This window comes from Ictidomys tridecemlineatus, chromosome 7, assembly GCF_052094955.1.
Source record: "Ictidomys tridecemlineatus isolate mIctTri1 chromosome 7, mIctTri1.hap1, whole genome shotgun sequence".
NCBI lineage: Eukaryota > Metazoa > Chordata > Mammalia > Rodentia > Sciuridae > Ictidomys > Ictidomys tridecemlineatus.
Window position 1 is genome coordinate 192,829,086 of NC_135483.1, and position 14,766 is coordinate 192,843,851.

Genomic DNA, 14,766 nt, shown 5'->3' on the forward strand with positions numbered 1-14,766 from the left:
GTTCCTTTATCCTTGTTAGCTGTGTTTGGGAACATGGTGTCAAGTCTCTCTGGCAATAATGGTGATATCAAGAGTCTGGCATCATAGAAGACCTCTAATTCCTCCATGCAGAGGGGTGTCTGTTAATTGCACTTCTGTAGAGGAGCAAACTAGTGCTGGCCTCACTGTTCTGCCATCTCGAGTCTCCTGTACAATTATTTGCTTAAAGTCAATTTTGCTTGATAAACTTATAGCTACCTCTACTTTTGCTTAGTTTTCATTGTGTAGGACATCTTGTTGGAATTCTGTGTTTTTTAAATGTTAAATTTTTTCTACTTCTTATTTTATTTATGTGTTTCCCAAATTTTCTAAAAAGTTCTACCCATGTGTCTTTGTAGTTCGTTGAATTTTCTGAACATTATTCTGAATTCTTTTTCAGCCATGATCTAGTGTTTCATTTCCTTAGTATCAATGATTGCTACTTTATTAGTTTTTTGGGAGTTATCATGATTCATTTGCTTAAATATTTTTTATTTCACATTGGTGTGTGTTCATTTCAGGGTACAACTGCCTGCTCTGACATCCACTGGTTGTCTTGAGGCATAGTTCTTCATTTACTGATTAGTCTACCCTGGGTGTTCTAAGGGTATCCTACATAATATTAGCCATGGGGTTGGGGCTGTGGCTCAGCAGTAGAGCGCTCGCCTAGCATGTGCAAGGCACTTAGTTTGATTCTCAGCACCACATAAAAATAAAAAATAAAAAATGTATTGTGTCCAACTACAACTAAAATTTTTTTAAAAATTCTTAAAAAAGAAATCTCAGCCATAAGCAGAAGATGTCAAGAGACCAACAAGTTTCATAGAAAATAAGAATTGAAGATTTGGGGAATAATGGGGACAAATTTGGACAAATTCTTGGTCAAGGGAACCAATAGACCAGTAGATCCCTGCAACTTCATTCCCAGGGAGTGGACTTATATAGTAGTGGTCACAACCAAGGTGACCTTCACTCAAGCAAGAATGCATTAGGTTTTATGGATCTAGAATGAAAGATGCCAGGCACGTTCCTGGCACTGGCAATGTTATGGTCTTGCATGACCCAATCCAGTGACACCGTAGTGGTTTTGTTTTTCTGTGGTATGCAGTGTAACTGTGCAGGGACTGGCTAGGTTTATTCATCAGGCCAGGGTATGAATGAAGATGGCTGTGGTCATGTTATTCTGGCTCTCTATGCTGTGACTCTAGAGGATGAGCTAGTTACCACAATAGGCGGGCAGGCCTGTTGATCACTCTTCAGTCATGTGAGCCACATGCCTTTGTTCTGACACCAGGGGTGGTAGCTGCTGATTTCCACTCTTTCGAAGCAATTATCTGGACTGTGCTACCAAGTGGGGCTCCTGGCTGAGTACTGCAGTGGCTTCTGGAGAGGATGATTATATGATAACCTGGGTGGCCATTCTAGTCTTTGGGGTCTGCTGTTGGGCAGAGGGTGCAGGCTGGGTTCTGAGGTTATTCAGAGTCCTTTCATAGGAAAGGTATGGCCTGAGGCTATGCTCATGCACAATTCAGGAATGCTTCTGTTTCAGAGTGGAGCCTTGGGTACCTTGTGGCTGGAGGTATTGGAGGTGTAGCAGGCCTAACTCCACACTTGTCTTAAATGCACAGAGATGGGAATCTCTCTATGAGAGGACTGTCATTGGCCCTGATTTTTTGCTGATTAGGGATACTGTTTGACTTTCTAATTGAAGGCATTGTAATCCCTTTGACAATTTGGAACCCAGAAAGTGGGACCATCCCTGTGTTGGTGAGGTGAATGTGGTGGCATTGAGCTGGGCAGGAAAGAAACCATCTAGGGCCGCAGCTAGGTTGAACTTCCCATTGGGCTTTTTATGGAAACCAGCTCTGCTGGTCTGAGGTTCGCCTGTATCTGTGTTGAAGCATCTTAGCTGACAGCAACACTGAAGGTCCAGCAAGGTGCACACGCTGGTCACCATGATCACCGCCTCCTCACTGCCATTTCCACCAGGGTTGCCTTTGAGGTGATAGTGGAGTGGGGTCCTGGAGGGATCATGGAATGCTAGGGTGGCTGGATGATGGCCGCATGTCTCCTCTCCTTCTGTGGAGCCATGTTCCAGGGAAAGCATCCTGTGTGGTGATGTGGATGTTTGGGGAAGGAGGAGGATTGGCATTGTCAGAGTGAGACCTTCTTCCTCCCCTTCCAAGCCAAGTGTGACTCAGTTCTGCAGACTGGTTGGGTGGCCTCAGGCTTATGCCCAAGTGTTGGAGTGTCAAAAGATGTCCTGGTCTGAGGATGATTGTTCACTGAGCTTTCTGTGTGGAGGTGGGTTCTGAGACTCCAGATTCGTCATATTGCTGTTGTCACTCTCCTCCTTCCAATTTTCTAAAGACAATGATGTAACATGACAGTTGCCAAAGCAGGGATACAGCCAGTATCTGGTAACATCCAGGGTCTTGAAGGGACCACTGTGTGTTCCTAACAAGGGTGATGCCCCTAGGTTGGCTGTGGAATCGCTCTCTTGACTCTCCCTGTGGTATTACTGGAGAAATGCCACTGTGCTCACCTGTGAAGGTATGTAAAACGGCCTAATGTAGTTGAGTCCAGTGGAACAAACTGTTGCTGTGTACTTTTCTGTGGCTGGACACAGTGTGGGTCGTGTGGAAGGAGGGTGGGAACACGGAGACTGTGTGTCCTGTGTCCACAAAGAATGCTCACTAGAGTGTGGGAGAGAGGCACTTACATCCCTCAGGGAGGGCTCATGGGTCATGAGTCAAGCGTTGACTAGGTGATGACCTGCTGCTCTGGAGGAGTCAAGAGAAAGCGAGGTACTATAGATGGTGGCCACAAAGGGTCAAATGTAGCGGGCTCTCAATCCTGTTGTGGCATTTCAGAGGCCTCAGAGGTTTGGGAATGGATCATGACTCCTGTTGAAAGTTGGAGAGACAGCAGCAGTGTGAGTCCATGGCACATTCAGTGGTGAACCACTTTCACTGGCAGGGAGCAGGTCAGGACTGAGGCCCTTCCAGGAGTTCCTTTGAAGCTGGATCTCCCATTTCATTCTGAGCAAAGAGTCTCTGGTGCTAGGAAGATAAAGTCTGGGTTTTACTTTGAACAAATTCTAAAATGTAATGTTTATTGAGGCTTGTGTTTAAATCCTTCCAGATGACAAAGTCCCAATCCATTGCCTAGTAATTCTGTTATTAAAGTCACATTGTGGTACAGGGCATGTTTCTAGGAGGCAAAGATTATAAGCTATTCTAAACCTGGAGAACACATAAGTCACGTACGTCAGCAGATGTTATTCATTAATCAAGGCTCCTCTGAGTAAATGATTGACAGCAGGCATAATACCTTTTCACAAATTGATGAGCACACCCACATGAATTGTTCTGGTATCTAAGTACCTGGACTTCTTCTGCCTACTGTACCCCTTGAGCTTTGTGTCCAAGCAGCTGGATTGTTGGGGGCTCAGATATCCCATGGCTCCTGGTCTTCTGCCTGCTGCCCTTCCTCTGTGTGTGTGTCTGCTGCTGGCATCTGGCTCTGCCCAGGCAGGCAAGCTGCTGGTGGTGCCCATGGATGGCAGCCACTGGTTTACCATGAGGTCAGTTGTGGAGAAACTTGTCCACAGAGGGAATGAGTTGGTTGCTGTCATGCCAGAGGTGAGTTGGCAACTGGGACAGTCACTGAATTTTACGGTGAAGACGTATTCAACTTCTTACACTCTGGAGGACTTGGACAGAGAATTCAAGATTTTTGCTGACACTCAATGGAAAACTCCAGAACGAAGTATGTATGGTCTGGCATTGGGTTCATCCAAAGCACATTTTGAAATCAATTTTTCACGGTGTAGGAATTTGTTTAATGACAAGAAGCTAGTGGAATACTTAAAGGAGAGCTCTTTTGATGCAGTGTTTTTGGATCCTTTTGATGTATGTGGCCTAGTTGTTGCCAAATACTTTTCACTTCCATCCGTGGTGTTTACCAGGGGAGTGTTTTGCCATTACCTTGAAGATGGTGCACAGTGTCCCAGTCCTCTGTCTTATGTTCCCAGATTTTTCTCGATGTCCTCCGATGTTTTGAGTTTCATGGAGAGAGTTAGGAACCATCTAATCTACTTGGAAGAGCATTTATTTTGCCCTTATTTTTTCAAACCTGCCTTGGAAGTTGCCTCTGAAATTCTCCCAACACCTGTCACAATAGGTGATCTCTTCAGCCAAATATCCATTTGGTTGTTAAGAACTGACTTTGTTTTGGAATATCCCAGACCTGTGATGCCCAACATGATCTTCATTGGTGGAATCAACTGCCACCAGAGGAAGCCACTACCCAAGGTATGTTGTGTCTCCCTTAGCACACTGCGGAAAACCTGGCTTTCGGCGTTAAGAAAGAACCCTTAACTGAGCTGTGATTCCTTTAATGTCCATTGTATCTGGCATTTCTTCCTGGGTTAACAATTGTTTGGTGCCTATTCATTAGGTGTGGGTTAGCAAATTCTATAAAGCTGGCCTCCTTGATATTTATGTGCATATCAGTGATGGAATTCATATCATTTTTTAAATCTGTTTGTTTGTTTGTGTTTGGTGTTGCTGGGGATTGAACTCAGTGCCTTGTGCATGTTCAGCAAGTACTCTACCAACTGAGCTGTATCCCCAGGCCCCAATTCATGTCATTTTTATGCTCTCTTTCTATTACTGCTTCAGAAAAACCCTGAGAAACATATTAGGATGTGAACCATTTTATTAGTATATTTTTTTGCCAATTCTACAGGCAAGTATTCTTAGCAGTTTTGTATGCATGTTTTCTTTTTATTGAAGTTATTGAATATGTATGCATTTATGTAATGCAAACTTTATACCTATTTTAATCAATAACATCTAATAGTGAAGTGTATATGAGTTCTTTTTTTTTAATTTATTTTTTTTGAACATGAATTCTTTTTTTTTTTTTTTTTTGTGGTGCTGGGGTTTCAACCCAGGGTGTTCATCAGTTTGTTACCTTGCATTTTCACTTGGCAAGGCATTGTAGTCATGTTCACCATTCAGTACTTACAAAGTTAACTTCTTCATTTAGTAATTGCATTGAAAGCTTTAAGGACCTTTATCTTTTGAATCCACTAATGGTGATAGATATTTAAAGGTTTTTTCTGCTTTTTGCCTCTTTGAACAAGACTGCAGTAACCATTCTGAAGTATTCTCTTCCACTCTTGTGTTTCCCTACTTTTGCTGTTTTCTTTGTATCCTAGGAGCGTCTTAGGGGTAGAGCTGTTGGTTAGTTGCTATGCTCATGTTATGCTTAACTAACCTTCAGAGTCTTGAGCAACCCTTCCTCTTTGATCAACAGTGTATGGGAGCTGTAGCTTTTACATACATTCTCCAGTTCCAGATGTTATAAATTTTTAGTTTTGTTAATTTTATGAATGGAATATCAAGCTTTGGTTTTTGCTTTCTGTTACCATAGTATGTTAGGTATTTGCATTTCTTGGGATTTTACTATTCACATTTGTTAGCCATTTTTAATATGGCCATCTGTCTTTTTAGAACTAGTTTCTTTAATTCTCTATTTGGATATTAATCCAGCTTTTTAGTATGTGGTATGAATAAATGTTTTGGAGCTTTTCTTTATGTTTGTCATGTAGGATTTTTGATTTCGGAAGTCAAACTGGTAAAGGTTTTCTTTAAGACTTCGGGATCCCAATTTGTTTGTGTCTTTCGCCTTCTGAGATATAGAAACATTTTTGCACATCATTTTTTTTTCAACTCTTCCAGTGTTGCTGTTTTCTTTTTGTAGAAAGACCTTTAAGTACATTGTCAAAACATCTAATTGTATTAGTTTTCTCCAAGGATAGTCCTGTGTCCCAACTTCTTTTGTTCCTAATTCTCTTCTTCATTCATTGCACTGAATTGTGTGTGTGTGTGTGTGTGTGTGTGTGTGTGTGTGTGTGTGTATGTGTGTGTCTATTTATGTGGCACGAATGTGGCCCTGCGATATTAGGAACATAGTACAGCTCTTTTATATGTGCTATGAATATTTTTCCAATTGATTAACTCTTCCTAATAATTTTCTCTACTTCAGCCTTTTAGGTTTTTCCAAATCTGACTCATGGACACATTATTTGCAGATTATGTTTTGTTGCTTTTTGTTCCTCCAGTGTTAAGAGCATTTTTTATTTTCTCAAATAATAGTCTACTATCAGAACTCACTTTAATACTAATTCCATTATCTGTCACTTTAATTACACTATATACATATCATTGTAATTTTCTATGTGCTGGTGTGTGCTTCAGAACTGTTTTATTTCGCTGCCTTATTTTTCCATTTATGCTGCAGTACTGTGTTTTGATTAAGAAGCTTTGAATACTTGGGAAGACAAGGCCTATAGTCTCTATTCATATTTCCAATTAATCTTGTGATTCTCATATCGTGTTCTTTTTCATAAAATTTAAAGTCATTTTGTTGAGGTCTGAAAAATAAAAGTAATTATGACATTTCAGGGAATATTACATTACATATTTTCACTCATGTGAGAAAGATTGAAAAGTTTATCTTTTCTTTTTTCACCCAAGAATATGTATTTCTTTTTACTTGTGCATATGTCTTTTAAAAATCTATCAGGTACTTCATTTACATAATACCTTTTTTATTAAAATTGTTTAGACATGTTTTGAGCAAAGGCAATTTTTATTTTCTGAACCTTAAAGAACAATTTTTGCAACTTTATGTTCAGCTTATTACTGTTTTTACTTTTTCAGTTCCAATATTTATTATCTGTGTAATACCATGTATATTTATTGGATCCAATACCTGAAAAACACTGTGATTTAGGCAGTTTAAAGTGGGATTCAATTTTTTGCCACTGAAAAAGTCTTGATGAATACAAAAGTAATAGTGTTGGCAAATGTACCGTAACTAGATTATAGTGGAGCAGTCTGTGTTATCTCAGTATATGATTTTATTAGGGATGGACTATGGATGTTTCATCTGTTGCATGTTCAGTATATATTCTCTTATATATTCACAGGTATTTAGTAAAAGTATCATTTTAGCCAACTGGTGGGATAGTGAAAGAATTCTCATTTTAAAAGGCTGGGAGACTACAGTGTTAGGGGTGTGAAAACCATACACAACTTTCTGCATTTGGCAGGGTTTTTGTTAAGAGTCTGTTTGACCAGCTGGTAGAAACACAATATAATGCTTCTTGTAAAAGGCTGGGAGGCGACAGTTGTAGGTGAGTCAAAGCCAGGCATGGTTTCTTGCTCTTGCTAAGACCAAGCAAGGAGATGCATGTGGCAGGACCATAAAAAGCTGATCCATTTAAAAGCTCTCTCCCCTTTGTCCTAGATCAGTACAGTGCCAAGCAGCACCCAGGCCCTATGCATGCCCTGCCCTCCACCCTAGATTGGGCCTCAACTTCCTGAATGAACACTGAGATTAACATGGCTCATGGTGTCACCAGAGTGGCTTAGAGATACAGAGCTGCATAGGATTTTATATCACCATCAAATAGAAATGTCTATAAAATATGGAACATATGGAACTTCACAGAGATTTTAATATGCTTGGTTTATATAATATACTTATAGTTTTAAAGAGTAAATAAAATATTTGGTATTATATGTGCATAGAAAATGTGTGTGTGTGTGTGTGTGCACGATTTTTCACATATTGGAAGATTATGTGTTCATGTATAATTTATGAATATAAACATAAAGCAAAATTTTCAGAGGGCCCTTTGATTAAGATCCTGGGTACAGCACATGTACAAGTGTAAATTTTCATCCAAAGAGCTATGAAATGTGTGTGTTTCTGCATCCTTGTTTCAGAGGAGTAGGTGTCTCTCAGGAAAGCATTCAGTGTTTGTATTGCTGGAGGAGAGGGGCCATAGTCTGAACTGCATCTGTCTAGTGAAAAAGAAGCATGGGTGATTGAATGTGTGATTGTATACATATGTTTGTGTGTGTGTGTCAAGGGCATGGGTTTGTGTGCCTTGTTCAAGTGCCACGTAGGGAATTTTAACGATGGCATCTTATAACTCAAAATCCAAGAGTCTCTTCAGAGGAATTGCAGTGGTGTGACTGAACACTTGAGAGCTCATAGATGATCATTCAGGAGAACTAAAAGTAGTTTCAATGGGAAAAAGTAATCACTTCTAGTCTTTTGCATTCATTGGTGAGTTTCATTAGAATTGATGACTGGGGTCCTTCTCTTTACTTTCAGGGTATTTTTAGCTCTGGTGAACTGGGGCTGGGATACAATTACACCATAATAAAAGGTTTGGGCTTCCCTGAATTCTCTCATATTCTGGCTCTATTCCCAAAATCCAGTTTTAAATATAGCTATTCATGTGTAAGTCCCTAGCTTCTTGCTGAAATGATATTTTTCAACTTTTTAGTGAAGTTTTCAAGCATACACAATGAAGAGACTGTATTGTGATGAACTCTCTTATATCTATCCTTAAGTAAAATAATTTTCAATATTTTTGCAATATATTATTTGCTCTGATAATTCATTTGTATGCTTTTCTTCTTTCTTTAAAAACCACTTAGTCTGTCATTTTTTAAAGGAAATTTATGACAACCTAAAACTCCATGTAGTAGAAAAAACTGAAATATATTATTAAAATATTATTATTGCATATTTTCTGATTTCCAGAGCATAAATAAATTTCCTCAGGAATCTCAAAAATTGTCTCTTACACACAAACAGGATACTATTGAGAATGTTGATATAAATCCACACATATTCAGCTGTTTTTTAAAATGATTTTTAAAAAATAAATGACAGTGAAATGCCATTGGGATTCTGATCAGAATTGCATTAAATCTGTATAGTGCTTTTGGTAGTATGGTCATTTTGATAATATTAATTTTGCCTACCCAAGACCAAGGTAGATCTTTCCCTCTTCTAAGGTCTTCTTTGATTTCTCTCTTTAGGGTTCTGTAGTTTTTGTTATATAGATTTTTTACCTCTTTTGTTAATTTGATTCCCAGGTATCTTAATTTTTTTGAAGTTATTGTAAATGAAGTCGTTTTCTTCATTTACCTTTCTGAGGATTTGTCACTGATATACAGAAATGCTTTTGATTGATGGGTGTTGATTTTATATCCTGCTACTTTGCAGAATTCATTTACTAGTAAAGAATAGAGGACACAGAGACTACCTCACAAAACTATAATTATCTTATATTAGACAAAGTTGCCAAGAACATGCATTGGAGAAAAGGTAGCCTCTTCAACAAATGGTACTGGGAAAACTGGAAATCCATATGCAACAAAATGAAATTAAACCCCTATCTCTCACGCTGCACAAAACTCAATTCAAAGTGGATCAAGGACCTAGGAATTAAACCAGAGACTCTGTGTCTAATAGAAGAAAAAGTAGGCCCTTATCTTCATCATGTGCGATTAGGCCCCAACTTTTTTTTTGTTTGTTTTGAGAGAGAGAGAGAGAGAGAGAGAGAGAGAGAGAGAGAGAGAGAGAGAGAGAGAGAGAATTTTTTTCAATATTTATTTATTTTTTTTAGGACACAACACTTTTGTTTGTATGTGGTGCTGAGGATCGAACCAGGGCCTCATGCATGCCAGGCGAGCGTCCTACTGCTTGAGCCATATCCCCTGCCCCCCAACTTTCTTAATGAGACTCCTATAGCACAAGAATTAAAACCAAGAATCAATAAATGGGATGGAATCAAGCTAAAAGGTTTCTTCCCAGCAAAAGAAACAATCTGTGAGGTGAACAGAGAACCTACATCCTGGGAACAAATTTTTACCCCTCACACATGAGATAGATCACTAATCTCTAGGATATATAAAGAACTAAAAAAGCTAAGCACCAAAAACCCCAAATAATCCAATCAACAAATGGGCCAAGGACCTGAACAGACACTTCTCAGAAGAGGATAGACAATCAACAAATACATGAAAAATTTTCATCATTTCTAGCAATTAGAGAAATGTAAATCAAAACAGAGTGAGATATCATCTCACTCCAGTCAGAATGGCAGCTATTATGAAGACAAACAACAATAAGTGTTGGCAAGGATGTGGGGAAAAAGGCACATTCATACATTGCTGGTGGGACTGAAAATTACTGCAGCCAATATGGAAAGCACTATGGAGATTCCTTGGAAAACTGGGAATGGAACCACTATTTGACCTGGCTATCCCTCTCCTCGGTTTATTCCCCAAAGACTTAAAAACAACATACTACAGGGACACAGCCACATCCATGCCTATAGCAGCATAATTCACAATAGTTCAAGTGTGGAGCCAAACTAGATGCCCTTCAGTGGATGAATAGATTTAAAAAATATGGCATATATACATAAACGAATATTACTCAGCAATAAGAGAATAAAATCATGGCATTTGCGGGTAAATGGATGACTTTGGAGAAGATAATGCTAAATGAAGTTAGCCAATCCCAAAAAAACAAATTCTGGATGTTTTCTCAGATATAAGGAGGCTGACTCAGTGGGGTAGGGAGGGGGAGCATGGGAGGAATTGAAGAACTCTAGATAGGGCAGAGGAGTGGGAGGGAAAGGGAGGGGCAGGGTATTAGTAAAGATGGTGGAATGTGATGACATCATCATCCAAAATACATGTATGAAGACATGAATTGGTGTCAACATACTTTATATACAACCAGAGGTATGAAAAACTGTGCTTTATACATGTAATAAGAATTGAAATGCATTCCGCTGTCATTTATTTAAAAAAACAAAAAATCAATAATTAAAGAAAAAATGACAGCAGAATGCATTACAATTCTTATCACACATATACAGCATGATTCTTCATATCTCTGGTTGTATATAAAGTATGTGACACATCAGAGGCAGGAATAAGGTTTCCAGGATGGAGTCTTTCTTTGTGATGTCTTGTGGTCAGCAGACTGATTGCCATCTTGGCAAGTCACACCCATCTCAGGTGCTGTTCAGGGTCTTAGGCAGAGCTAGAGGAGGAAGCTCACCTGCATCACGTGATCAGTCCCTGACAGGGAGTTCCCAGACGTATCCCCTCATTTGGCTACTATGCACAATATTCCACACACACATCTCATGCATGGCTCGTGACAGCCGTCCAGTCTCTAAGATGGGTGAAGAAACATGCGGTAGACTTTGAGGATCCTTCCGGGAGCACCTCAATTGTTTTCTTTCCTGTGATACTTTGGTAACAGGTAGCCCAGGTGGAGTCTCCACTTGCCTTAGTGCTTACCTGTCTGCAGCTCTCTGAATCCTGGCATCAGAGGCTTATGTGCAGATTGCTGGTGTTTCTGCTCATTAGCTTCTCTCATCTTCAGTGTATGCTGAGAGCATGACACAGACTTCCAAGTAGCACATTACATTAAAGAAAAGCATGCATAAACTTGAACTAAGGAGTGCAATATCAAATAGTGAGGGGAGTGCTATCAAATCAAAACAGATAATAATAATAGTGAAATGAGAAAAAAACTAGCATTAAGGAATCTGAAGTTAGTCTTTTTTAAGGTATTTGAGATGGAGGGATTTCTTGCTGGGCCTTCTAGCTCTGGATTACAGCAGGTATTGGGAGGCATAGTGGATACTCAAACCTCAGCTGTGTTACCTGTGTGTCTCTGGGCAAGAGGCAGCAACAGCATCAAACCTTTCAGCTGTATGTTTAGTTCTTCCTTGCCCACGTGCTGCACCAGTGGTGGTAATGGGGTTCCCCTCGGTGGAATGGGCTGGCTGAGTACTATATGCTAAGAAAAATAGAGTGATGAAAAAAAACCAACAGAATACAGGAAATATTTTTTAAAATTAGGGCAGAATATGCTAGCCAATCACATGGATGGAGGTTCCACACTAAAAAGAAGAAAATGGAGCCTGGGCTTGCTTTCTTTATATGGGAGGACATCAAAGGCCTTCCATAGAATGTTCTTTACCCAGTGCAGTTGAGTCCAGTACAGCTAACTGTGCTTGTGTTCTTTCTCTGTGCAGGGCATGGTGTGGGTCCTGTGGGAGGAGGGTGAGAACACGAAGAATGTCTGTCCTGTGTGACAGGAGTGCTCAGTGGAGTGTGGGACACAAGCACACTGATCCCTGAGGGAGGGCCATGGGTCGTGGGCCCATGGCAGAGGTCCAAATCTCTGGCCATACATGAAATCATTCAGAAAGCCAGAGGCATCAGCATAATGGTGAGGCCAGCACTGAGTAGGTGATGACCTACTGTTCTGGAGGTGTCAAGAGAAAGTGAGCTACCAAAGATGGTAGCCACAGAGGATCAAATCTCTGGAATGGGGATGGGAATGAGAATTGAAAAGACAGTAGAATGAATCAAAAGTAACTTTCCTATGTTCATATATGAATACATGACCAGTGTGCTCCACATCATGTACAACCACAAGAATGAAGTTATACTCCATGTATGTATGATTGTCAAGATATGTTCCACTGTCACCTATAATTAAAAAAAAAACAAATAAGAAAAACACTATTCTAATTCTAACCCAAACCCTAAACCTAACCCTACATATTGGCAAATATATATGTGTGTGTGTTGTGTGTGTGTGTGTGTGTGTGTGTGTGTATGTGTATATATTCATTTACACAAATATATGTATCCAAACTCATGGGGTAAACCTAATGTTAATTCTATACTGACACCTGAACATAAGCATAAAAGTAATCCCTGGCATGGTCCGCGATGCTCTAAATTCTATTGTACCATTTTAGAGGTCTCAGAAGGTTTGGAAATGGATCACGAAACCTGGGTTAAACAGAACAGGAAGTGTAGAAAGGTTGATCCAGGGCATTTTTGTTTGTGAATAAAGCTCCTGCCACTGAGAAGGACTGAGGACCTTCAGTGTTTCCTTTGAAGCTGGGTTGCCAATATCTTGCTGAGAAAAGAGCCTTTGGCAATCTGAAGATAAAACCAAATTTTGCTTCTGGATAAAATACCTCAGTTCAGCATCGATTCATATTTACTTTCCTTTCATCTTTTTGAGTTGTAAAGTCCAAAGTCATTGCTCTATATTGTGTTTCTTTTCTCACATTGCTAAATGAGGTGTGATTCTCCCCTGACATTATGATAAGCTATTCTTCTCTGGAAAGGATACCCATCAGGTATGTCGACACAGGTCACTCATTAATCATTGCTTATCCGAGTGAATTACTGGCAGTGTATAATTATTTTTATGAATTGATAAATGCAGGATTACTGCTGTATATAAAATGCTTGTACTTCCGCCTACTGTATCCCTTGAGCTTTGTGTCCAAGCAGCTGGATTGCGGGGGCTCAGCTATCCCATGGCTCCTGCTCTTTTGCCTGCCACCCTCCCTCTGTGTGTGTGTCTGCTGCTGGCATCTGGCTCTGCCCAGGCAGGCAAGCTGCTGGTGGTGCCCATGGATGGCAGCCACTGGTTTACCATGCGGTCAGTTGTGGAGACACTAGTCCACAGAGGACATGAGGTGGTTGCTGTCATGCCAGAATTGTGTTGGCAACTGGGACAGTCACTGAATTTTACAGTGAAGACTTATTCAACTTCTTACACTTTGGAGGACTTGGAACATGAGTTTAAAGTTTTTGCTGAGGATAAAATGAAAAAATCTGTTGAAAGTTTAGTGTCTGCATTATTAGAATCAAACAAGGGGTTGTTTGAACTACATTTTACCCACTGTAGGAGTTTGTTTAATGACAAGAAGTTAGTAGAATACTTACAGGAGAGCTCTTTTGATGCAGTGTTTATGGATCCTTTTGACGTGTGTGGTCTAATTATTGCCAAGTACTTTTCACTCCCATCTGTGGTCTTCACCAGGGGAGTATTCTGCCATTACCTTGAAGAAGGTGCTCAGTGCCCCAGTCCTCTGTCCTACATTCCCAGATTTTTAATGAGGTTCTCAGATGCCATGACTTTTAAGCAGAGAGTAGAGAACCTTATAAGCCACTTAGCGGAGCATTTATTTTGCCCATATTTCTTGAAAACCACCTTGGAAAGTGCCTCTGAAATTCTCCAAGCCCCTGTCACACCATATGATCTCTTCAGCCAAGTATCCATTTGGTTGCTTCGAACTGACTTTGTTTTGGACTATCCCAGACCTGTGATGCCCAACATGATCTTCATTGGTGGAATCAACTGTCACCAGGGGAAGCCACTGGCCATGGTAAGCGTGTCTCCCTTAGTACTCTGAGGGAACCTTGGCTTTGGGTGTTAAGAAAGACTCCTTCCTGAGCTGTGATTCTTTATTAATATCCATTGTATTTGTAATTTTTTCCTGGGTTAACAATTGTTTTGTTTCTATTCATTCATTGTGGGTTAGCAAGTTTTATAAAACTGGCCTCATTGATATTTATGTGCATATCAGTGATGGGATTTGTGTCATTTCTAAGCTCAATCTCTAAATCTGCCACAGAAAAATCCCAAGAAGCACATGTGAGACATTCCTTTTTGCCAATTGTTTAGGAAAGTGTTCTGAGTAATTTTTTATGCATAATTTCCTTTTTTTGAAATTATTTTGTATGTATTCATGTATCTAAAGCAAAGTTTACACATGTTTTATTAAGTAATATCTAATAATGGAACATCGGTTGCGGCTCAGCAGTCGAGTGCTCTCCCAGGATATGCAAGGTGCTGTGTTCGATCCTAAGTAGAGTGCTCCCCTAGCACGTGCAAGGTGCTGTGTTCGATCCTAAGTAGAGTGCTCCCCTAGCACGTGCAAGGTGCTGTGTTCAATCCTAAGCACAACATAGAAATGGATAAATAAAAATAAAGGTTTAAAAGTATAAATAAGTAATATCTAATAATAAA

General features: G+C 39.9%; 1 protein-coding gene and 1 pseudogene across 1 annotated transcript; both read left to right on the forward strand.

Moving 5' to 3' along the window:
* The first annotated feature begins 3,337 nt into the window (after positions 1 to 3,337).
* LOC101974755 (UDP-glucuronosyltransferase 1A9) lies at positions 3,338 to 4,400 on the forward strand. The gene has a single exon (XM_013359124.4). The coding sequence runs from the start codon at positions 3,480 to 3,482 to the stop codon at positions 4,398 to 4,400; it is 921 nt and encodes a 306-aa protein (XP_013214578.1). The 5' UTR covers positions 3,338 to 3,479.
* An 8,798-nt stretch (positions 4,401 to 13,198) lies between these two features.
* On the forward strand, positions 13,199 to 14,164 carry LOC101971605 (UDP-glucuronosyltransferase 1A8 pseudogene; annotated as a pseudogene).
* Positions 14,165 to 14,766: the final 602 nt, after the last annotated feature.